The 24,470-nt window shown below is 37.4% G+C and overlaps 1 protein-coding gene across 2 annotated transcripts in view; it reads right to left on the reverse strand.

The window, feature by feature from the left end:
- Positions 1-24,470, reverse strand: part of KLHDC10 (kelch domain containing 10) — a 64,829-nt gene that overhangs the window by 28,219 nt on the left and 12,140 nt on the right. The window contains exon 2 of one of the 2 annotated variants that reach the window (XM_046020854.1): positions 4,140-4,226. The exons of the other annotated variant lie outside the window; for it this stretch is intronic. Within the exon in view, the coding sequence (XP_045876810.1) occupies positions 4,140-4,226 (87 nt within the window). The remainder of the gene's footprint in view (positions 1-4,139; positions 4,227-24,470) is intronic. 2 annotated transcript variants of the gene reach the window in all.

Genomic DNA, 24,470 nt, shown 5'->3' on the forward strand with positions numbered 1-24,470 from the left:
GCATGCAGCAGGAACACCTAATTTGGGTTCCATTTCGTTCTGTTCTGGTTTCTCAGTCAATATAATTCCAACTGCTTTCTATGGCCCTGAAATTCCTTAGACTTTCTGGCATTATAAAATAATAATGGAAGTAGCTAAGATTAATTCAACGTTGGCTAAATGTAAAAACTCAAAGTGCTTTGCACATATCTCTCTTGATCTCACAGTAACCCTAGGAGGCAGGTACTACCATCATCATCCTTATTTAACAGATGAGGAAATTGAAGACCAAAAAAAAAGAAAAAAAAAAAAAAAGAGTAAGGAACTTGCCCAAAGTCACACAGTTGGTAAATGGTAGAGCCTGGATTCAGACATAGATAATCTGGCTTCAAAGCTTTCCTTTTCTACAATTATGATTTGTTATTTTTCTTATGTCTACTTTGTCTTTTGCAATGATATTAAGAAGCATGGAAACATAAATGGGTACATTTAGGCCCATCATTTTGTAATGGAAATGCATTGTTTTTATTATACCAGTATTGTTTCACACCACACTTTTAATTGCTTTATGAGAAATGAGAAATAGCTTTAAGAGAAAATGCAGAATCTAGTGAAGGAATCCAGTGACAGAAAATGAGCCCTTTGAAACTATTTAAATCAGAATCAACAGAGGTAATGTACTGGATTCCCAAAATGAGAGTCTTAAAAGTGGCAATTTCAAAAGCATAGATTCTTTTTAATCTAAGAAAACAATACACACCAGCATTTTTGTGTTCTCAACAACACATTAGCTTACTGTCACATCACCAGAGAGAAGTTGAGAACATATGAAAATTTTAGTCCCATCCTATTCCCTGACAGTGGCCTTTTAAATAATTGAGTTGGGGGATGCCTGGGTGGCTCAGTAGGTTAGGCAACTGCCTTCAGCTCAGGTCATGATCCTGGAGTCCCAGGATCGAGTCCCACATCAGGCTTCCCTGCTCAGGGAGTCTGCTTCTCACTCTGACCTCTCCCTTCTCATGTGCTCTCTCTCTCCCAACCTCTCTATCTCAAATAAATAAATAAATCTTTTAAAAAAAAAAAATAATTCAGTTAGACTGAAATAGACATGATATACCTACCACAGGTACTGTGCTACAGACTGGAGATAAAGAAATGAAAGGCACTGTCCCACTATCCCTGCCCTTACAGAGCTTACAGTCTAACGGCAGGCATGGATAAGGAAACCAACAACTATAATTCAGTGTGATAAGTGCTATGATACAGGCAGGTACACCAAGGGTGGTATCTGAACAGAGACAGGCCATCCAAGGAGATTTCCCTGGAAAGAACTCTTACACTGAGGCTTCAAGGATACATTATTATTGGTTTGAGGAGATTGTAAACTGAATGTATCATGTTTTCTCTCAAATCTGCCCCACTATCTACCTATATAACACATTTAAAGAGCACAACAGTCCACACAGAACACTGCTCCTCTTCAATATTAGCCAAATCAATCAAGTCTCATCAAATTCTTCTCTCTTCTATTTAAAATCAATTCCCTACCCTCTGCCTTCGCTGAAGCCTCTATCACTGCTCACCTTGATAACTAAAATAACCTCATAGCTGGTCTTTCAGATAAATCTCTTCACTGGTTAAAAAAACAAAATGATTCTGGAAACTCCCCTTGGGTGGTACCCCCACTTGATCTGGGCCTTCTCCAGTTTCTTCTTGATCTGGGCTTTCTCCAGCTTCTTCTCTCCATACTCTTTCCCACTATGCTGAACTCCCTACAGTTCTCTGAGAGTCTGTGCTCCATTTTGCCTAACTGCCTTTACTTAAGCTGTGTGGTCCCCATGACTGAGATGTTCTAACCCTCCCTTGCTCATTAACACCTACTCAGCCTTTAAGTACATCTCCTCTGAAGTCATCCTGCTGGCCACTCCTCTCCTTGCTCCCCACAAGTTGAGTCAGGTACCTCTTTTGTGTAATCCCATACCATACTACCTCATCAGGACACTTATCACAAAGAATTACACTCAAATTATTTTCTGTAATTGCTCCTTTACCTGATTCTCTATTATCTAGATATTGAGCTAGTACACTGCCTGTTGCACAGGAAGCAATCAAGAAATACTAAAAGAATGAAAGAATGAACGAACGAACGAAGAGAATTAAGTCTGTGAAAGCTGATGAGAGAACCAAAGGAGATAATGGAGAGAAGGACAGAACGTTGGAGTAATACCCACCTCTAGTGGGTAGGAAGTAAGAAGCTAGTGAGGGAAACAGAATGAACAATCAAAGAGAAGAAGAAAACATCTAGGATTGTACAGTAAAGTAACCCAAAAGAAGAAGGAAATTTAAGAGGTGCAGGTGGTCAACAGCATCAAACACTACAAACAGGTCAAAGAAGGCGAGAACTAAGACAAGACCACTGACTTAGAGGCAGTCACTGGTGACTGATGATGGTGATGCTGGGTTTACCCCCGCCTCCCTCAGCACTGGCAGAGACATCCTCCTCAGCCATTGTTGGAGGCAAGTTAGGGCTTACAAAATAATCAAAGGTGTGCAACTTACCTGTGCTAATCTCTTTTTTCCATTATTAAAAAATTGAAAAACAGAATATTCAAAAGAAAATAAAATCTCACATCCAGATAATGATGCTTCTTCACTGCTTTCTTTGTTTTTTACATTTATAGTTGTACAAAATTGGTACTATATTAAATTCTACATCCTAATTAAACAATTTCTTAATTGTACTTAAATTTAGTCAGCCTGAGTTAGCTTTCTCATTGTAAAACAATAAATTAGCATTCTAGTTCATAAATGGAAAAAAAGTGTTATAGAATTTGATGTGCCTGCTTGGCCATGTATGCACAATGGTTCATGGCACAAAATACTAAAATTATATCTTCTTAATTTGTATCAATAAAATTGTTATTTATTCTAAAAGAGAGCACACCACCCTAAGTATCTTATCCTGACCCATTTAGTCTAGATTTTATTCTTTCCATGCTGTGGAACATGGTGCTAGAAATAGATTAGGTACTAGAACATCTCTAGCAGCTGAAGATTTTTTAAATAATCTTCAGTTAAAATTAGACATAGTGGCTTATAATTTAATGAAGTCTAAAGCACATTAAGCATACTTGTCTGACAATTTGTTATATCTAGAAAAAATAGTGTGAACCAGTTTTCAACCCTCTTTTCAGATTTTTTTTTTCCAGTGTACAGTATGTTTTGGTGGAAAAAATAAGAAATAGAAGGAATGGAACATTTCTAAAAGTAAGAATTACTAGGTCAAAGGATGTCACCATTTTTAGGTGTTTTTTTTTTACATTACATTGCCAAATTGAATCCAGATAGGCTGTGTTAAATGCTCACTTCCCTTAGCATATGAGCTTCATGTCCCCATACCCTTGCCAACACTGGGTATTCTTATTTTTAGTCTTTAGCAACCTCATAGGTGAAAATGATATCTTATTATTTTAAGTATCATGTTTATATAATAGTAAAACTAAATATTTGCTCATAATTATTGACCTTTCCTTTTTATGAATTGATTATTCATGTCATTTTTACCTATTTTTCTAGTGGGCATTTGCTTTTTAAACTATCGATTTATAAGAGCTCTTTGTATATTCATGATAGTAACCATTTGTTAAAAATAGTACCCTCTTTATCTTGTTATTTATTTATTTATTTAAGTTTATTGAATACACTGCAAGGGAATGGTGGGCAGGACAGCAAAGGAGAGACTACCATTATTTATAGTTTTTGACAGAAGAGGTTTTAAATTTTATAAAATCAAACAAATTAATTTTTATTTCTTCCTTAGAATATTTAGAAAATTCTTTCCCACACCCATATTTTACAGAATATTCACTCAAAGTTCTTTCTCATATGGTTACAGTAGAATAATACTGATGTCAGTTAGATGATTTATTTCCACCATCTATAATCTAATACACATTGACTCTAACTCCCTAAAACTTGTAATTACAATTCCAACAGTGGTCAACATGAAACACAAGTTTAAAATTAAGTTCTAGACTTTTCTTACTCCAATTTTAGCTGTTTAGACAATTTTTTAAAACCGGATATTTGAGTTTAGAAAATTCAAAGCTCCCTTTACCCCATCCACACGAAGCAGAGATCTCTTGCTAGTTATCACCCACCTCTCAAAAACCTGTTAGGGATCCTTATGATGGGACAGGACTGAATGAAGCGCCTCCTAACTGGGTCCCATCGTATTTTCTTCTTACCTGTCACCACAATTATCAGCAATCAGTCAGACACATACAACACATGGCAAATAATACATAGTTACTGCAGTTATAAAGACAGAAAAACAGGAAACAAAACAATACTTGAATACAGAAAGAAGTGATGTAAAGTAGCATTTAACCCTGTTTTGGAAGTCAAAACAAAATTAAATTAATATATAAGCAGTGATGAAGGTATTCAACTCATCCCCAAAGAATACGAACAACATGTACACCATTTTTCAGAATTCTGGTTCAACAGTACATGCATTCAATAATCACCAATGCCATCTTGTGGCAAAAATTCACCAGGAGCTTTACAAACAGATTAGAAATTATGACATTTTAAAAAATCAGTGAATGTCAAAAAAGCAGCTCTGGCTAAAATTAATTTGGCATAATGTAGGCTTCTGTTTTCTTCCAGGTTTGGTGTTCTTTTACCAGTTAAATGGTTAAGAGGATAAAGCAATGGGCACCATTCTCTGCATATGAAATAAGCTGATTAAAATGTTATGGTGACAACCAAATAACGCAAACATTTAATATCTTGGCACTTCCACTGGGGGAGAGAAAAAAGGAAATTCATCTGCCTTCCCAGGAAGCAAATCAGCTCCATATTAATCCCAATTAAAATCTGCTTTCTTATAATATAGTAGAAAAATACAAAGCATTATTGAACTGGTAAATGGGATAATTTTGTCTCTTCCCGAAGTTTGATAGCTCCCAAAGATAGTGTTAACTGGCAATACAATTAATGTATGTATAGAGTTTAAAGTTTACAAAGAGCTTCCACCCATATTACCTCATTTGATCCTCACAACATTCCTGTATGGATTCCACAGTCATTTCATTAAGCATCTGCTATGCCTTGAACCCTAGCCTAGGCCTTAGGGTAGTGCAGAAGGAGATGACTCCTACCCTCAACAGCTCTTGGTCTTGTGAGGAAGGCAGATGTCTAAACAAATAATTATATTACAGTGAAGTAACTGCCGTAACAGTAGCCATAAAAACACTTTGAGGAAGATACTATCATCTTCATTTTACAAGTCAGGAAGCCAAAGGAAAATTAAGTGACTTAATGCCTGACCCAGCATCCAAGCTCAGCCTGCCTGACTTTAAAACCAGCCTTCTATTGACTTTAAAAACAAAAACCAGCCTTTTATCCACTATACTATACCACACTTACCCTGTCTCAAATTCCTTAGAAAGTGTACAGTTTTTGGGTTTGGAAGCTGAAAATACATTTAGATGTTTATCAGCAAGGTCTGGTTTACTGTGGTACTTGTACATAGAGACACACAAACTGTGTGTAATGAAATGGCATTACTGGTGCATATGTACTTATTATTGTGGAGAAGACAGACTCCTTGGCAAGCGAAAGAAGTATTCATTTTTGAAAAAGGGTTATCTTTTAATCGTCCAAGTCTTTTAAATCAGCAACGCCCAAATGTTGGTCTACAGACCACTGCTAGGCTAAGATAAAGACTGACCAGCCCAAAACAAAATGAGAAAAAAGTGGACAAGGCAGTGTTTTGTTTTGTTTTTTTAAAGGTAAAATGTTCCATTTAAAGGCCTGTCCTTTTTTTCAGGGATTGGGAATTTTGTGTTATTAAATATGCTTTATTTTATGAAATGAAGGTGATAGGAAATGCATAGTTGGTTTTGGTTTTATCATTCTTTCTTGGAAAAATAGAAAATTTACAAGCCTATTATAGTCCCAAAATACACATATTTTTTAAATTACAAGTTAATGACATCCAAAAGTCTGAAGAACCACAGCTTTAAATCAACACAATTTTTGTTGAATAACTCCTAAGTCCAACATGGTAAACCATACTGTCAAAGGATACATAAAATTTATGAAAAACTTCCCCTGACCTCAAGAAGCTTATATTCGAATTAGGGAGACAAGACAGACACATAAAACAGTTAGATAGCAATACAAGACAGAATATAACAAGTGATTAGCTTAAAATTTGACATTTTTATGTATCAAAAGTGTTAAAATGTACATACCCTTTGACCCAGCTATTCCACTTCTAGGAATTTATTCCTAAAGAAACAATCACAGATGCATGGAAAGATGTATGGACAAAGATACTCACTATGATATTATTTATAATGGTAAAAAATTAGAAACACTTTCAATGTCCAACGATAGGGAGATGGCTAAGTAAGTATGCTAAATAAACATACTTAAATATGTTTAAATTCCACACGCTAAGAAGTATATACAAGAATATTTATTAACGTGAGAAAACATTCACAATATATTGCAAACAAAGAATGCAAATACAAAATAGTACCAAAGTATGATACCATATTAGTAAAGAAAAAAGTGCTTGTATAGATTCATGAAAAATACAGGAAGCATATACATAAAATTTTAATTGTGGTTATCTTTGGGTGATTATGAGTGAGTTTTGGATTTTTCTCCTTAATGCAGGTCTTTATTTTCCAAGCTTTCCCATTGAGTAGGCATTACTTTTGGACTGGAAGAAAAATAATATCGTATTACTTTTTTTTTAACTGTGTTAAAAAAAATACTGTAAAGAAACATACCAAAGTGTTAACAGGGGTTATGATTAGGGTTGAGGATTATTGCCTCTTTTATAGTATCCAAAAATTCCATGATTTATTACATAATGGAAAAAGATATAGAAATTTAGAATAGCTCTAAGGGAATAATATTGAAAATTACTGAACCAAAGTTACAATAAAAAAATCTTGTTGATGTTTTCTCAGAGCTCCGTCAAACATCTTTGGCCTGTTTCTCTCTCGGCCACCAACATACATCTGTCACAGGCACAAGCTAATATTGACTCTACAGAGGTTAGGCACTGGCTTCAGAACCCACGTTTTCTTCCTTTACCCGAAGATCAGAAACAGAGAAACCAATAACAGAGCAACTATATGCCTTTCTAATTTCATATAGGTACATTCCTGGTCTGAAGTTTTGTTCAATAAAGCATTGATTTGGGCACCGGGTGGCTCAGTGGGTTAAGCCGCTGCCTTTGGCTCAGGTCATGATCTCGGGGTCCTGGGATCGAGTCCCGCATTGGGCTCTCTGCTCAGCAGCGAGCCTGCTTCCCTCTCTCTCTCTCTGCCTGCCTCTCTGTCTACTTGTGATCTCTCTCTGTCAAATAAATAAATAAAAGCTTTAAAAAAGAAATAAAAAATAAAGCATTGATTTTTATATATTCAAACTGTCAATCTTCATTTGTGATTGATTCTACTCTTCAAAACAAAAAGCATAATTTCTTCAATATTTATTTTTTGCTAATGTTTATAATTTTTTTAAAGAAATCTCTGCCTGACATGGAGCTCGAACTCAGGACCCGGAGATCAGGAGTCACATGCTCTACCAACTGAGACAGCCAGGCACCCCTATTTTTTTTTGTTAACTTTTAATTTTTTTCCTTTCTATTAAATTTACTTTATAAATATGACATAGGCATTAACAGAAATAAAGGGGTAGGCTGAGCACACTCCCCTTTCTCCAAAGCCCAGCAAATAACACAGAAGCTATTTTTAAAAAAAAAAAATCCATAATCAAAAGAAGAAATGTTTTTTGTGGACTAACACTATGAGGAATCACTGAAATACAAAAACATGGTCCTATACACCTAGAGTAGAGAGCGACTGCAAGTGGTTGGAGCAGCCCCACAGTAAAATAAGCCCAGAGGTAGAAAACAGCAGGAAGAACTGAAACAACTTACAGAATTTACAGGTTGGGGGGGGGTAGCACAGAAGTTACAAAGCAGATCAGCCTCTCCCCCATTTACCTCTTTGGGATAAGCACTGTAGAATAGAGAGAGGTATTCCCAGATGTGAATAGTGGCATCAAATAAGACTGGTGTCACTCCCCAGGTAGGAACAAGGAGTACACACTGGATCAGAGAGATCAGACAAAACCCTGGATGGATACTAACTTCCAGGTAGAAAAGGAGACACTACTACAAAGAAGACTGGCAATGGTACACTCCATCCCATTCCATCCCAACCCACTATCAATGGAGACCTGCCGCAGTAATAGATGTAACATTTACTGGAAGGCTAACAAGGACTCTCAAACAAAGATAAATGAGTATAAAACCAATATTCCAACATGACAAGGAGACATGAATGTGACAAACAGAAGAACTCACACCCAAAGAGAGTTGACAGGTTAAATAGGGTAAGACCTTAGATCAAGTACAATTAATATCCTCAGAGATATGCAAGATAATAATATATTTATTTTAAAAAGAAATCAATTGGAGCCCTCAGAAATTAATTTTTGATCATTTAACTAAAACACCTAAGAACTGAAAGATATAGTTAATGAACAAATTAAATTTGTACAATGAAAGATGGAGCCACTAAATTCACAACAGAGTACAGAAGGAAAAAGTAGAAAGTATTTCACAAAGTTAAGATATAAAAGATTTAAGCAATTTCAACCAAAATTCCAATTGCCTTTTTTCCAGAAATGGACAAGCTAATCATAAACTTCATATGGTAATTCAAGGAACCCAGAAAACCAAAGCAATTTGAAAAAGAACTAAATTGGAAGACTCATACTTTCTGACTTCAAAACTTACTACAAAGATACAGTATTCAAACCAGTTTAGTGGCATAAAGATGGACATATAGATCAATGGAATAGAATTTTTTTTTTAAGATTTTATTTATTTATTTGACAGAGAGAGACACAGAGAGAGAGGGAACACAAGCAGGGGGAGTGGGAGAGGGAGGAGCAAGCTTCCCGCTGCACAGGGAGTCCAACATGGGGCTCGATCCCAGGACCCTGGGATCATAACCTGAGCTGAAGGCAGACGCTTAACAACTGAGCCACCCAGGCGCCCCAATGGAATAGAATTTTTGACAAAGGTGATAAGACTACTCAAGGGGAAGAACAGCTGAAGGAAGATATAATACTTATCTTACACAAATGCTTTCAGAGAATAGAGAAACTCAGGTGTGAGACTAATAGAACCTTGATATCCAAATCTGATGAAGACATTAAAAATAACTACAGGTCAATATCCCTTATAAATGAGCACAAAAATTCGAAACAAAATGTTATCAAATAAAAAGGATAATACATCATGATCAAGTGAAATTTATTCCAAGAATATAAGACCAATTTAACATTAAAAAGTCAGTATAATTCACCACACTAACAGAATAAGGAGAAAAACCACATGATCATATCGATGTAGAAAAAGCATTTGATAAAATTCAACATCCAGCAAACTGGAAAAAAAGAAACTTATGCTCACACAAAAACCTGTACACAAATGTTCGTAGTAGTTTCATCAAGAATAACCAACATCTGGAAACAACCTTTCAATGAATGAGTGGTGGAACTGTGGTATATGCATACCATGGCATAATGCTCAGTATTAATGAGCTACTGATCTGTGTAACAACTTGGATGGCTCCCAAGGGAATTGTGGTGAATGAAAAAAGTCAATGACAAAAGGTTACATATTGTAGGATTCCATTTACATTACATTCTTGAAGTGACAAAATTTAGAGATGGAAAACAGATTAGTGGTTGCCAGGGGTTTACCAGGGGAAGTAGCTGTGGCTATAAAAGGATGATTCAAGGGATCATTGCAACAGATCTGTTCTATATCTTGACTAGGTGGTCACACAAACCTACACACATGATAAAATTGCCTAGAACTCAATACAAACATACATACCAATAAATGCATGTAAAACTAATGAAATCAAAGTAAGGTCAGTGGGTGGTATCAATGTTAACTTTCTGGTTGTGTTATATATGATAGGAACAAGATGTTATCATTTGGGGAAACTAGATCAAGGGTAAATGGAGCATTCTATATTATTTCTTATAACTACGTGTAAGTCTACAATATCTCAAAGTAAAAAACATAAAAAATTTAAAATATGAAAAAAACTGTTGATATGAGACAGACTACATTCAAAATGATATGTCTGAAACAATTACAAATATTCTACAAACAGAACAATTCAACATGACCTAAAAATTCTGATTTAGATGACTATGCCACACGATATGGTCCTAATGCTCTATACAATTCAGTGTCATTTCATAAGAGAAGCAAATTAATAATGTATTCAGAATCACAGTTATGTAGATTACTTACTTCATAAGAGCTTCAGGCCAAGTAACTAAGTGGGGCTAAAATCCAGCCTCCATTCTACTCTCCAATGCACCCAAAGGACTATGTTTACCCAAAAGAGGCATTTTTACTTATTTATTTATTTTTAAGATTTTTTTTTTTTAAATTTGTAAGTAATCTCTACACCCAATGTGACGCTCGAACTCACTAACCCAAGATCAAGAGTCACATGCTGCACTGACTAAACCAGCCAGGCATGCCTAGAAGAGGCATTTTTAAATAATTTGCACAATGGCACACTTCGGGCTAGCAGCGACCTACCCGTTAAATAAATCACTTTCTTTTGCACTTCAGGAAAATTACTGAGAATCTATTCCTAGCACTTTAAGTTTTTGCCTTTCAAAGCAAGAAGATCTGAAACCATATCTTAGTTCTGTTGTTTTGGTGGAATATATAGAGTTCTTTAGGAGGTTTTGGTTCTGTCTCAAATCCTTTTTGAAACAAAGTGGTATATAAGCCAATACAAACCAAAATATAAATTAGAGTGCTATTTTACTGTGTTATGGCTTAATTAGGTAATCATAGCATTTTACACATATATACGTATATATACATATATATGTGTGTGGTATAAAAACAACTGCATTCCCTTAATAATAATACTACTCCAAGAACTCATTTAATCCTTACCATAACTCAGAGATAGATAATATTATGACTCCCAATTTATAGATGAGGAAACCAAGAAATGGAGAGATGAAGTAATTTTCCCAAGGTCACTTAGCTAAGCAAATGAAAAATCTGGGATGCAAACCCATACAGTTTAGATCCAAATCACTCTTTAAATTTTTTTTAAGGATTTTATTTATTTATTTGAGAGAGAGAGAGTGCGCGCGCATGAGACAGGAGAAGGAGAAGCAGACTCCCCACAGAACTAGGAGCCTGATGCAGGACTCGATCCCAAGTCTCCGGGATCATGACCTGAGCCAAAGGCAGTCGCTTAACCAACTGAGCCATCCAGCAGGTGCCCTCTTTAAATATTTTTTTACATTTTATTTATTTAAGTAATCTCTACACCCAATGTGGGGCCCGATCTCATAACCCTGAGATCAAGCGTCATATGGCTTCCAACTGAGCCAGCCAGGTGCCCCAAGATCAAAATCATTCTTAACCACTCTATATTAATGCCCTTAGTCATAATTCAATTCAGCACCTGAGAAATGTGTCTAATAAAGGCACTTGATAAATACTTGTTGAATGAATGAATGAACATTAAGGCAACGATTCTCAACTAAAAGTACATTCTCCCAACCTTCCAAAGAATTTGCTCTCCTTTCCCAAGACTTTGGTATTCTCTCCCATTATCCCATCATATTGCCCCCTTATTAAAAACCACAGTAAATATAAAAAAACCACAGTAAATCACCTTAATGAATGAAATAACTAGTATTTCCCAGCCCTTAGGTTTTTAGGAGTCAAACAGTTATGTATGAAACTGTATGAAACATGTAGTCTGATTCTTTTAAGGGCATGAGCAGCTATTGACTACTTACTGGCTTACACAAGAATGTATCTTTACAGAGTTACAATATATTGTTTTCACGATTTATTTATTTGAGAAGGAGAGAGAGCAAGCACGGGAGGGACAGAGGGAGAGAGAGAATCTCAAGCAGACTCCCCACTAGCACAGAGCTGATGTGGGGCTCACTCCCAGGACCCTGAGATCCAGACCTGAGCTAAAACCAAGAGTTGGACCCTTAACAGACTGTGCCACGCAGGCACCAAGGGGAGTTGCAATATTGAGGCAAAGGCAGCTATATGTTCCCCCAGGTATCAGATATGTTATATTGCCTGTCTTTAAACCATTTAATTATTTATCTATTTATTCAAAGCATTCTTTTTTCCTCAGATTTTTTGAGTTTTATTTATTTAATCTCTACACCCAATGCAGGGCTTGAACTCGACCTCAAGATCAAGAGTCATACATTCCACCAACTAAGCCAGCCTGGAGCCCCTTTTTATTTAAAACATTCTGTTTTCATATATATCTCTATTTATATATAAGTCAACACTAAGAGAGGAATAAATGGTTAAGTGAATGAAAATCCTGGTTCTTGGGGCGCTTGGGTGGCTCAGTGGGTTAAAGTCTCTGCTTTTGGCTCAGGTCAAGATCCCAGGGCCCTGGTATTGAGCCCCGAATCGGGCTCTCTGCTCAGCAGGGAGCCTGCTTCCCTATCTTTCTCTCTCTCTGCCTGCCTCTCTGCCTACTTGTGATCTCTGTCAAATAAACAAATAAAATCTTAAAAGAAAAAAAAAGAAAATCCTGGTTCTTGCCATCTCTGTTGCTCATCATTTCTGTTGTTTATTAAAATATGTTCATTTTTCTCCTGCTGCACCTTCATTGTTCTGTTTTCTTTCACAGTAGTCTCTTGTCTCTTCTGACTTTACTCCTCTGACATTTATAGCAAAATGTGTGCCTATCATAGACTTCTATAAAAGTGAACTAATCACAGCACATTGAGAGACATCTTCAAATCTTAAGAGGCTCTTTGTCATTTGGTTTATGTTATTAGTTATTCAACTAAACAAAAGCCTTGTTGATTGAGGAGTTTGGTCTTTGGGGAAGGGGGGTAGGCACAGGAGGAATTGTACTAGGCTCAAAGTGTTCCAAAATCTAGATGAGATATTGAAACCAGGGTTCATAAATGACTGAATGCTAAGCCATAGTGTCCTTCCTTAGGATTCATAAAAACCAAACAGGCTAAAAATTTTACAGATTAAAAGTTAATAAAAAAGAATAATTCATAAACTTTGTTAGATTAAAATATTAAATATAACAAAAAAAAAATCTTGGGAACACTTCTGATTTAAAACAGCACCACCACATTCTTACTGTTAATGAATGCTGCCAAGACTTTGAAATACTTTTTTTTTAAAGATTTTACTTATTTATTTGATAGAGAGAGACACATTGAGAGAGGGAACACAAGCAGGGGGAGTGGGAGAGGGAGAAGCAGGCTTCCCACCGAGCAAGGAGCCTGACACGGGGCTCGCTGTCAGGACCCTACAATCATGACCCAAGCTGAAGGCAGATGCCCAATGACTGAGCCACCCAGGCGCCCCTGAAATACATTTTTAAATAAAAACTTCACCCTTTTCGATCAGCTTAATCTTTTGATAGAAGAAGTAACTACTGTATGTATATTAGATGGTCTCTAAAGCTCTAAAAATTCTACAATTCTCAATGGAATCAGAAATGCTCCAAGAATCTCAGAAAGTACCTAGAGCAATAGTTCTTGAGGTGCTGGACTTGCTGGCTCACTACAAACTTATTACAAACAATAAAAATAAAAACAAAACCAAAAAGCAGATTACCGGGTCCATCAGGTAGGTCTGGCATATTAATTTTGGTGGGGAATCAGGTACTATTGAGACTAATAAAAATTATTGGCTCTCTTCCCCAAAAATGCACATATATACTCACAATTTTACATCAGATACAACTCCGTGAAGACCAACCACAGACTCCAGGATAAACTGTAAACCCCAGGTTAAAAAGTAAAAAAAAATTCAGCCCCAGAATGTTATAAATGTTTTTTCTAAAGGGTCAAATGGAAGAAGAAATAGATTTACTCTATACTCCAGAAGAACACAACTGGAGAAAGTCATAGAACTTGCAGCTGAATTAAAAGCAAGTCTTTGTTTTTTTTTTTTTTTTTTTTTTTTTTTTAAAGATTTTATTTATTTATTTGACAGAGAGAGAGATCACAAGTAGGCAGAGAGGCAGGCAGAGAGAGAGGAGGAAGCAGGCTCCCTGCGGAGCAGAGAGCCCAAAAGCAAGTCTTTGTAATAATTAGAGTCAACAAATAATTTGACAGCTTTCTCCACAACACAATGGGCAGCCTATTAATCTAAGAGGTCAAAATAAGTAGACCTCTTTAAAATAGAGATTTAGGGGCACCTGGCTGATTCAGTTCCTAGAACATGCAACTCTCGGTCTTGGGTTGTGAGTTTAAGTTCCATGTTGTACGCAGAGTTTGCTTTTTTAAAAACCCAATACAGTAAAATAGAGATTTTTTAAAAAGCTTAGAGCTATTGTGGGAAGGATTCCCACATTGGATAGAAGACAGGGTAAAATAATTTCTAAGGTCTTTTTCAGTGTTAACATTTTATGGTTCTAAAAAGTTCTAGAAAAGGGGAAAAAGGAAAAAAATTAAAAATTAATTTTAAAACTTTTTTTTACTGCTTAAAAGGTGTTTTCTGTGTTTAAGATTTTAAAAATAAATAAATAAATAAAAAACAAAACACTGCCTGCATTTGACTCTATCTGTGTCAATGTGCCTGTCTTGAAATGAAAGCCATAGCCAGAAGGCCTTTTCTTCTTAATTTACTATCACTTTTTTTTTAATCCCCAACAAAATTTTGTTTAAAAAAACAATGAGCTGGGGCACCTCGGTGGCTTAGTTGTTAAGCATTTACCTTTGGCTCAGGTCATGATCCCAGGGACCTGGGATTGAGTCCCACATCAGGATCCCTGCCCAGCGGGAAGCCTGCTTCTCCCTCTCCCACTCCCCGTGCTTGTATTCCCTCTCTCACTGTGTCTCTCTCTGTGAAATAAAATCTTTAAAAAATATATATGAATAAATAAATAAATAATTTTTTAAAAAAGATTTTATTTATTATTTGACAGACAGATCACAAGTAGGCAGAGAAGCAGGCAGGAAGAGAGGAGGAAGCAGGCTCCCCGCTGAGCAGAGAGCCCCATGCGGGACTCAATCCCAGGACCCTGGGATCATGACCTGAGCCGAAGGCAGAGGCTTTAACCCACTGAGCCACCCAGGCGCCCCAATAAATAATTTTTTTTTTAATTTTAATGAGCTGAAATCTATTATTAAACTGTATGTCAGAGCACCTGGGTGGCTCAGTTGTTAAAGTGGCTGTCTTCAGCTCAGGTCATGATCCCAGGGTCCTGGGATCGAGCCCTGCATCAGGCTCTCTGCTCTGCAGGAAGACTGCTTCTCCCTCTCCCACTCCCCCTGCTTGTGTTCCCTTCCTTGCTGTGTCTCTGTCAAATAAATAAATAAACATCTTTTTTTTAAAAATTGAACTGTATGTCAACTAACTAGAATGTAAATTAAATAATTAATTAAAAAATAAAAATAATGAGTATGACATACATCCTACAACCCTAGAAAATAATCAGTTTCTTTATGTATAGTAATAACCCACTTAGGAGTCAGAGTATATGACTTGGTCTTTTCCTGTTTCTGGATTTCCTGCACTCTAATGAGTACTCAGTACCCAGAGAATGATCTCTCTTCCCAAAAATTATCCTTGAGAGAGAACAAGAAAGACTATGCATTGGGTGAGTGTAGATATAAGAGACTAAATATGAAAAATAGATTTGTTTTTAATCAACACACTGTGACAATTATGAACTAAAATTTTGCAACCTACCTCCTTTAAGGACCAGCAAAGATAGGTAGCTCTTTAGAAACACTGAATCCTCCCTATTTCTGCAAGTGAAACTGAGGAACCAAGCAGACAGAAATTTTCAAATTCTGTAGTTAAATGAGTCTATCCAGAAATGTAATTTATTACTTTGCTAGTGACTCTGTTCCCTGATTAAAATTAGAAAAGTAATCAATTTTGAAGTGAAGACACAACTGCTCTTTATGAACTCACTTTCCCTTCTCTTGGGTTACCATTTTCTATTGGCAAATGCAGTGTGTTCAAAAAAAAATACCCAGACTTGACCAAAGACAGTAAAAGCTGTGTTGAACCAAATCTGGCAAAAAGCAAAAAAATATTCACCAAATAACAAAATCTTAATGTCTTCTATCTAATTTAAAACTGTTTAGGGGTGCCTGGGAGGCTCAGTCAGCTGAGTGTTCTACCCTTGATTTGGGCTCCATTCATGACCTCAGGGTTCTGACATCAAGCCCCATGTTGGGCTCCATGCTAAGAGTAGAGCCCGCTTTGGATTCTCCCTTTCCTGACCCCTCTCCCCCTCCCTGCTCGCACACACTCGCTCGCACTCTCTCTCTCTCTCAAATAAATAAATACATATTTTTTAAACCTGTTAAGAGTTTAGGGCACCTGGGTGGCTCAGTTTGTTAAGGAACTGCCTTCAGCTCAGCTCATGATCCCAGAATCCTGAGATGGAATCCCACATCAGGCTCTCATCTCCATGGGGAGTCTGCTTCTCCCTTTGACCTCCCCTCTCAGGCTCTCTCACTCTTTCTCTCTCTCTCTAGAGTCAATAAAAAAAAAAATCTTAAAAAAAAAAAGCCTGTTAAAAGTTTAACATTTAAAATCAAGCTATTTTGGGACGCCTGGAAGGCTCAGTTGTTAAGCATCTGCCTTTGGATCAGGTCATGAACCCAGGGTCCTGGGATGGAGCCCCGTCCCACTCCCCCTGCTTGTGTTCTCTCTCTCACTGTGTCTCTGTCAAATAAAAAAATAAAATCTCTTAAAAAAATAAAAATATAAATAAATAAATAAATAAAATAAAGGTATTTTGAAATACTGGTAACAATCCTATTATGTAAGAAGCAGAGAGCCAATAAGAAAAACTTCAGTGCAAAAGTAAAAAATATAGATATGAATACTGCCAAAGTAGACATTACTGCCAGTAAGATACCTGCCTGAAACATTATATTAAAAAATAACAACTATTCTAAAAAACAAAATAAAATGTTATTTTTTACTCAGAAATAAAAATTTCAAGATACCATTTTTTTAAAAAAAGATACCAGTTCACAAGAACATTCGTATTGTAGCATTTTTTCCATAAATGCACACTGAAGTTTCATACTTAAAATTGAGTATAAAAATTTTTGATGTAGCTTTAAAAAGTTATTTTTCTTCCTAAATGGTTTTCTCAATGTTTAGTTTTGTATATGCATGCGTATTTAAAGCTCAATATGTTACCTCTTTCTAAAGTATCCAGTTTGGAATGCACATTAGAAATTCCATATTCCTGGGGCACCTTGTGGCTTAGTCAGTTATGTGGTTGACTCTTGGCTTGGGCTCAGGTCATGATTTCAGTGGGGAGTCTGTTTGAGATTCTCCTTCTCCCTCTGCCTCTCCCCCTGCTCTCTCTCTCTTGAAAATAAATAAATCTTTTTTAAAAATTCCATATTCTTGCATGAGGTTTATGTGTTTGTATGTGTTTTAAGGGATTGGTCTTATGTGACATCAAGATGTTGGCATTTTTTGATCAATTACACATCTGATTCAAATTAACTACACTGACAGTTTGTTGATGAAGCTATATGGCAGGACCTACTGTGGGTAAAAAGGCAAATAAGAATAAGCTCCAAGTTCCAAACAACTCCAAAGACTATTTGTCTCATTTTTTGCTAGTCATCATACTTCTAATTTCCCTATCTAGCAGACAACTCAGTGCTTAGATAAAGCTTGGATAAATCTTAAATAAAGCTTGGAGTAAATTCACCTCTACAGTGTAGTGAATATGAAAAGAAGGAGCATGAGATCAGGTTGAATTCTTTTTTTTTTTTAAGATTATTTATTTATTTATTTGACAGCGATTACAAGTGGGCAGAGAGGCAGGCAGAGAGAGAGAGGACAGAAAGTAGCTTCCTGCTGAGCAGAGAGCCCGATGTGGGGCTCGATCCCAGGACCCTGGGATCATGACCTGAGCTGAAGGCAGAGGCTTTAACCCACTGAGCCACCCAGGCGCCCGATCAGGTTGAATTCTAATGCAGCAGGAAGCCACTGAAAGATTCTGATCTGGGAAGCACATCCTAAATAACCAGTTGTGCCTGAGGAAGCTTAACTTATTTCAGTATATAGGTTAGAATAGGAGAAGACGACGAGAAATGACAAAACCAGTATTAGCATAGTCCAGTTCAAGGCAATAAAGGCCTGAATTACATTAGTAACACATAGAACTGGGGAGGACAGGCAGCAGAGAACACACTATGGGGTTATGAGCATGGACCTGGCTCTGTCCCTTGCTAGCTAATGGCCTTAGCTTCCTTCTCTGTGAAAAGAGAATAACAACAGTACTTACTCCTTACTGGGTTATGTTTATAAAAGTTCCTAGCTAATAATATTATTATGGGGATAAAACATAAAGACCCACAGACAAGCTGGATGGGAAAGTTGAGTAAAGTAAAGGAATAAACAGAAGTATGGGTTTTTAGTTTTGTAACTTGAAGAAAACTTTAAAAACAGACATTACATGGGAAGGCTGTCAATATTTATCACTAGGCACTGCAGCAGTGTTTTCATATGTTGAAGACCAGGAACAATGTAAATATCTATTTCATGGACGGTAAATTATTGTGCATCCATATAACACAATACTTTCAGCCATGAAGAAGAATCAGATCAATCTAAATATGGTAATACAGAACTATCCCCAAAATATATTTTTAGTTAAAAAAAAAAAAAAGGACAGGTGCAGAAAGAATACTTTATGTTGTACTCTAATTACTTAAAGATAACATATATCCATATGCATATATATGCAAACTCTATTTCTGGAAAGATACACACTAGAAACACCAACAGATGATACCTCTGGGGAGAGTCTAGAGAACTAGGGATCTAGGGCAGAAGGGAGATTTTGTCCCTTTGTATACTACTTGATTTTACCATATTTATGTAGTATTATTTAGCTTAAAAATTCATGGAAAAAATATGAGGGGATAGGGTGGGATGAGTTCAATAACAGGATGAGTTAAATAACAATTTACATATTTAGCCGAGCATAACTTTTATGTGTTCTATAAGCTTGCCTAGTATAAACAACTAGTAACAGTCTAATGATCTAAGGGTTCAAAACCACTAAAGACTTCTTTCAAAAAGGCCTTAAAAATAGTTCAGGGAGGGGGCACCTGGGTGGCTCAGTGGGTTAAGCTGCTGCCTTCGGCTCAGGTCATGGTCTCAGGGTCCTGGGATCGAGCCCCGCATCCGGCTCTCTGCTCCGCAGGGAGCCTGCTTCCCCCTCTCTCTCTGCCTGCTGCTCTGTCTACTTATGATCTCTCTCTCTCTCTCTCTCTGTGTCAAATAAATAAAATATTTTTAAAAAATAGTTCAGGGAGAAAAAAAAATGAAGCGAACCTTAAAAAGTATAGAGGCTATTAAAAATTAGGCTGCATTTCAAAATTCTAAATTTATATGTCAATTTGTGATATGAAACCTAGTACTTTTCCCCACATTATAAATAGTTAATAGGTCCCTAGACCACCCCACAAAAGCCTACTATACCAACAATGATAACTACAGTACTAATAGTTTTACACAGCCAACAGTTTTAGAGCCTTGGACAAGGTGACCTCTCCCTCCTTCTTGACATACTCTCTTCTCCTGGCTTCTGTGAAATCAAGAAGCCCTGGTTTTCCTCTTATTTTACTGACCTTCTTTGCCTGTTTCTCCTTTCCTTCTCACCTTCAAGTTAGAGTCTTTTGCCCTTATTTCTCCTTAATCCTCCTTGGTGGTTTCATCCAGTCCAGAGGCTTTTAAATATCATCTGTATGCTAATAATTCCAAAATTTATATTTTGAACCTCTACCTCTCCCTTGAGTTTGATTTATATATGAAGATTGCCTACCCTGTATCCTCCACTTGGAGGTCAAATAGGCATCATGCTTAACATAGTCAAAACAGAATCCCCACAATCCTGCTCCGTCCAGTATGCTCCATCTCATTTAATGACACCATCATCCACCTAGTTGCTCAAGACAAAAATGTGTGAGTCATCTTGATTCCTCTCTCTCCTTCATAACTCACTGGAAACCCTATTAATGCTACTTTGAAAATACATCACATATTCAATCAATTCTCACCACCTATACCACTGTACCCTAGTCCAAGCTGCCATCATCCTTTGAGGAGACTACTTCAAGTCTTCTAAACAGCTTTTATGCTTCACTTTTTACCAATTCCCATACTCCATTCTCCATCCAGCAGCTACAGAGAGCTTTTAAAAATGTAAATCACTGGGGCACCTGGGTGGCTCAGTTGGTTTAGCATCCCACTCTTGATTTCAGCTCAGGTCATGATCTCAGGGTCATGAGATGAGCCCCATGTTGGCCTCCACACTCAATGGAAAGTCTGCTAGAGATTCTTTCCTTCTGCCCCTCCCCCCAACTTGTGCACATGCACTTGCTCTCTCTCAAATAAATAAATCTTTTTTAAAAAAAGTAAATTACTCGGGCGCTTGGGTGGCTCAGTGGGTTAAGCCTCTGCCTTCGGCTCAGGTCATGATCTCAGGGTCCTGGGATCGAGCCCCACGTCAGGCTCTCTGCTGGGTGGGGAGCCTGCTTTCCCCTCTCTCTGCCTGCCTCTGCCTACTTGTGATTTCTCTGTCAAATAAACAAAATCTTAAAAAAAAAAAAAAAGAAAGTAAATCACTGACTTATTTTGCTTAGCCTAATACTCTCCAGCTCCATCCATGTTGTTGCAAATGTCAAGATTTCATGCCTCTTTCATGGCTGAGTAACATTCCAGTGTGTGTGTGCATATGTGCGTGTGCGCGCGCACGCACACACACACACACACACACACACATTCTTTATCCATTCCTCAGTTGATGGATAGGGAGCTGTTAATTCAGTCAGAGAAAGACAAATACCATATACTTTCACTCGTATGTGGAATTTTTTTTTAATTTTATTTATTTATTTGACAGACAGAGATCACAAGTAGGCAGAGGCAGGCAGAGAGAGAGGAGGGGAAGCACGCTCCCTGCCGAGCAGAGAGCCCAATGTGGGGCTCAATTCCAGGACCCCAGGATCATGACCTGAGCTTTAACCTACTGAGCCACCCAGATGCCCCTCATATGTAGAATTTAAGAAACAAAACAAATGAGCTAAGGGAAAAAAAGGAAAGAGAAAGGCAAACCAAGAACAGACTCTTAACCATAGAGAACAAACTGCTGGTTACCAGAGGGAAGTGGGTGGGAGGATGGGTGAAACAGGAGTTGGGGATTAAGGAAGGCACTTATTAGGAGGACTGGCTAATGTATGGAAGTGCTGAATCACCTGAAACTAATACTATACTGTCTGTTGACTAACTGGAATTTAAATAAAAACATCTTAAAGATGTATGTTAATCATATCACTCCCCTGCTTAAAACTGTCCAATAGCTCCCCTTCACCTTCAAAATAAAGAAAGGTCACAAATTCAATTTTAGATATGCTGAACTTGAGGGGTATAAGGCAGGTAAGTGGAGGCATGAAGAAAGCAAGTACATGTCCCTCAAGAAAGATTTGAGCAGAAGTTACAAAGTGGCCCAACTTACTAGCATATGGATAGAAACTGAAAACCAAGGATTTGGAAGAGAATACTTGAAATTTAAGTGGAAATAAAGAAGGTGGAGGTATAGGATCAAGACGTGAGAACTCACATTAAGGCCTGGTAGATAAAGAAGAGTTGACAAAGAAGACTAAGTATGAGAGGCCAGAGTCATAAAAAGAAAATCAGACCTAATACCTGAGAACCTGAGGGAAAAGCATGTTTTAAAATGAAGAGGGGGGGGGGTGCCTGAGTGGCTCAGTGGGTTAAAGCCTCTGCCTTCAGCTCTGGTCATGATCCCAGGGTCCTAGGATCAAGCCCCACATCGGGCTCTATGCTCAGCAGGGAGCCTGCTTCCTCCTCTCTCTCTGCCTGTCTCTCTGCCTGCTTGTGATCTCTGTCTGTCAAATAAATAAATAAAATCTTTTTAAAATAAATAAATAAATAAAATGAAGAGAGGGGTACCTGGGTGGCTCAACCAGTTAAGAGGCCAACTCTTGGTTTTGGCTCAGGTTATGATCTCAGGGTCATAGGCTCAAGCCCCATGTAGGGCTCCCTGCTCAGCGGAGAGTCTGCTCTCACTCTCTCGCTCCCTCTCCCTTTGCCCCTCCCCCTGGCTCACATGCTTGCTCTAAAATAAATGGATAAATCTTAAAAAAAAAAAAAAGAATAAAGTGAAGAGAGAGTAAGATGGAGGCGAAAAGCATCCATTTGATTTGACAACACATATGTCGTTTGTGACATTAACAAAACCAACTTCAAAGATGTGATGGGGAGGTATGGTGATGAAGTCAGCAACTCTAGTCGATGCCTTCACAAACTTGGCTATGAAGAGAAAAGGAGAAATTAGAAGAGACGAAACTGAAAGCTCAAATGCTAGAGGAATGATTTGATGGAGAGAAAAAGGTTGAAGACAGAGGACAGAGAAGTGATAATGTAAATTTTCTGAATAAGCAGGAGGGGACAGAATAAAGGCACAGATGGAAAAAGAATGCTACAACTATTTCTGATAATATTCAACATAAAAGTGTACTTGGAAAAAGAGAATATTTAGAAAAGCCATACAAAAATTGTATGTGCTAGGGGTGCCTAGGTGGCTTAGTCAGTTAAGCATCTGTCTTCAGCTCAGGTCATGATCCCAGGGTTCTGGGATGAAGCCCAGCATTGTGCTCCCTGCTCACCGGGGAATCTGCTTCTCACTCTCCTTCTGGCCCTCCCCCCAACTTGTGCGCATGCACACAATCTCTCTAATAAATAAATTAAATCTTTTAAAAAAATTGTATGTGCTAAATTCCTTAGTAAAAAAAAAAAGTATTTTAGACTACGTAATGTAAAACAACTCTTTTGCATGAATAACCACAGATGTTGATAATTATTCATTCAATAAATTTTTTTTACTAAAAGCTGGACAGTGTTCTAAGTTTCTGTAGAATATGATAAGGAATAAGGCATTATTTTTTTTTAAAGATTTTATTTATTTATTTGACAGACAGAGATCACAAGTAGCAGAGAGGCAGGCAGAGAGAGAGAGAGGGAAGCAGGCTCCCTGCCGAGCAGAGAGCCCGATGCGGGACTCGATCCCAGGACCCTGAGATCATGACCTGAGCCGAAGGCAGCGGCTTAACCCACTGAGCCACCCAGGCGCCCAAGACATTATTTTTGTCTTTAAGGAACCCACACTTAGTAAGCAGGTAAGTTGAGAAACAATCGCAATTCCGCATACTTAAGCACCGTGATCCTTTGTACACACATACAAAGGAAGGTGGCGGCACACAGAAGAGGCACAAGAGCATAGGCTTTGAAGTCCAACAGACTGGCCTGAATCTGAACTCTGACATTTATTAGCTATATAACTTTACACAAGTTATGTAGTTTCTCACTAAGCCTCAGTTCCCCGTCAGAAAAGAGGATGCAAAAGTTACTTACCTCACAAGGTTATGAGGAGAAATAAGTTGATGACTGTAAAACACCTTGAACATGTGTTTTACCGATACACTGTGACTACTCTGTACAAGTAACCTATTTGCACTAAAAAAGAGAATTTTAAGAAGCTGTATAAAGTATACTTGAGTGGGTCTTAGAAGACAAATAGGAGAACGGAACTCTGGGAAGAAGAAATGGTGTGCACGGAATAATGACAGTGCGGGACTGCTGTAAGCTACAAGTCTTTTCTTTTTACTCTCTCTCTCTCCACCCTATTCTGAGAATTTAAGTTACTAACTACAAGTACTTCTATATAGCCGAAATATAAAATGAAAGACATCGATGGTGAAGTTGGAGAGGTTTAAAAGGGACAAACAGAAGAAGTAGGGTAAAGAGGAGTGATTTGTGACCAACTGGATAAGGAATAAGGAAAAGGGAGGAGTCTGCTGTGATTCTCAGGTTTCTAGCTTGAATCACTAAATTGTTGAGTTAGCCATGAAACAAATAAGGAACAAACAGATAAGGAACAAAAAGGAAGAAAAGGTTTGGCAGGAAAGGTGATGACATTATTTTTGGACATGATGAATTTAAGACACTCTTCAGTAACTTGGGTGGTAACGTCTAGTAGCCACTGCCAAACAGACCAGGAAAATAGGTTTGGGCTGGAGACAGATTTAGGCATTGTTGGGAGATTAGTATATCACCCAGGGAAAATCTAAGAGTAGGAAGGGAAAATAAATAAACAAGCATATATTCTCAGATACTAATATTAAGGGGCAGATAAAGGAAAACTAATGAGAAGTTCAAGAGCTAAAAGGATAACTAAGAGCTCTTCAGGAATAGAGACTTTGTCTAATTTTACGTATTCTTAGGCTCTATACCTAGTATTATACTTAGTACAGGAGGTAGTCAAAACAAGGATCTAGAAAAGTTGGGCAGGATGAAGACTACAAGA

This window comes from Meles meles, chromosome 10, assembly GCF_922984935.1.
Source record: "Meles meles chromosome 10, mMelMel3.1 paternal haplotype, whole genome shotgun sequence".
Classification (NCBI taxonomy): domain Eukaryota; kingdom Metazoa; phylum Chordata; class Mammalia; order Carnivora; family Mustelidae; genus Meles; species Meles meles.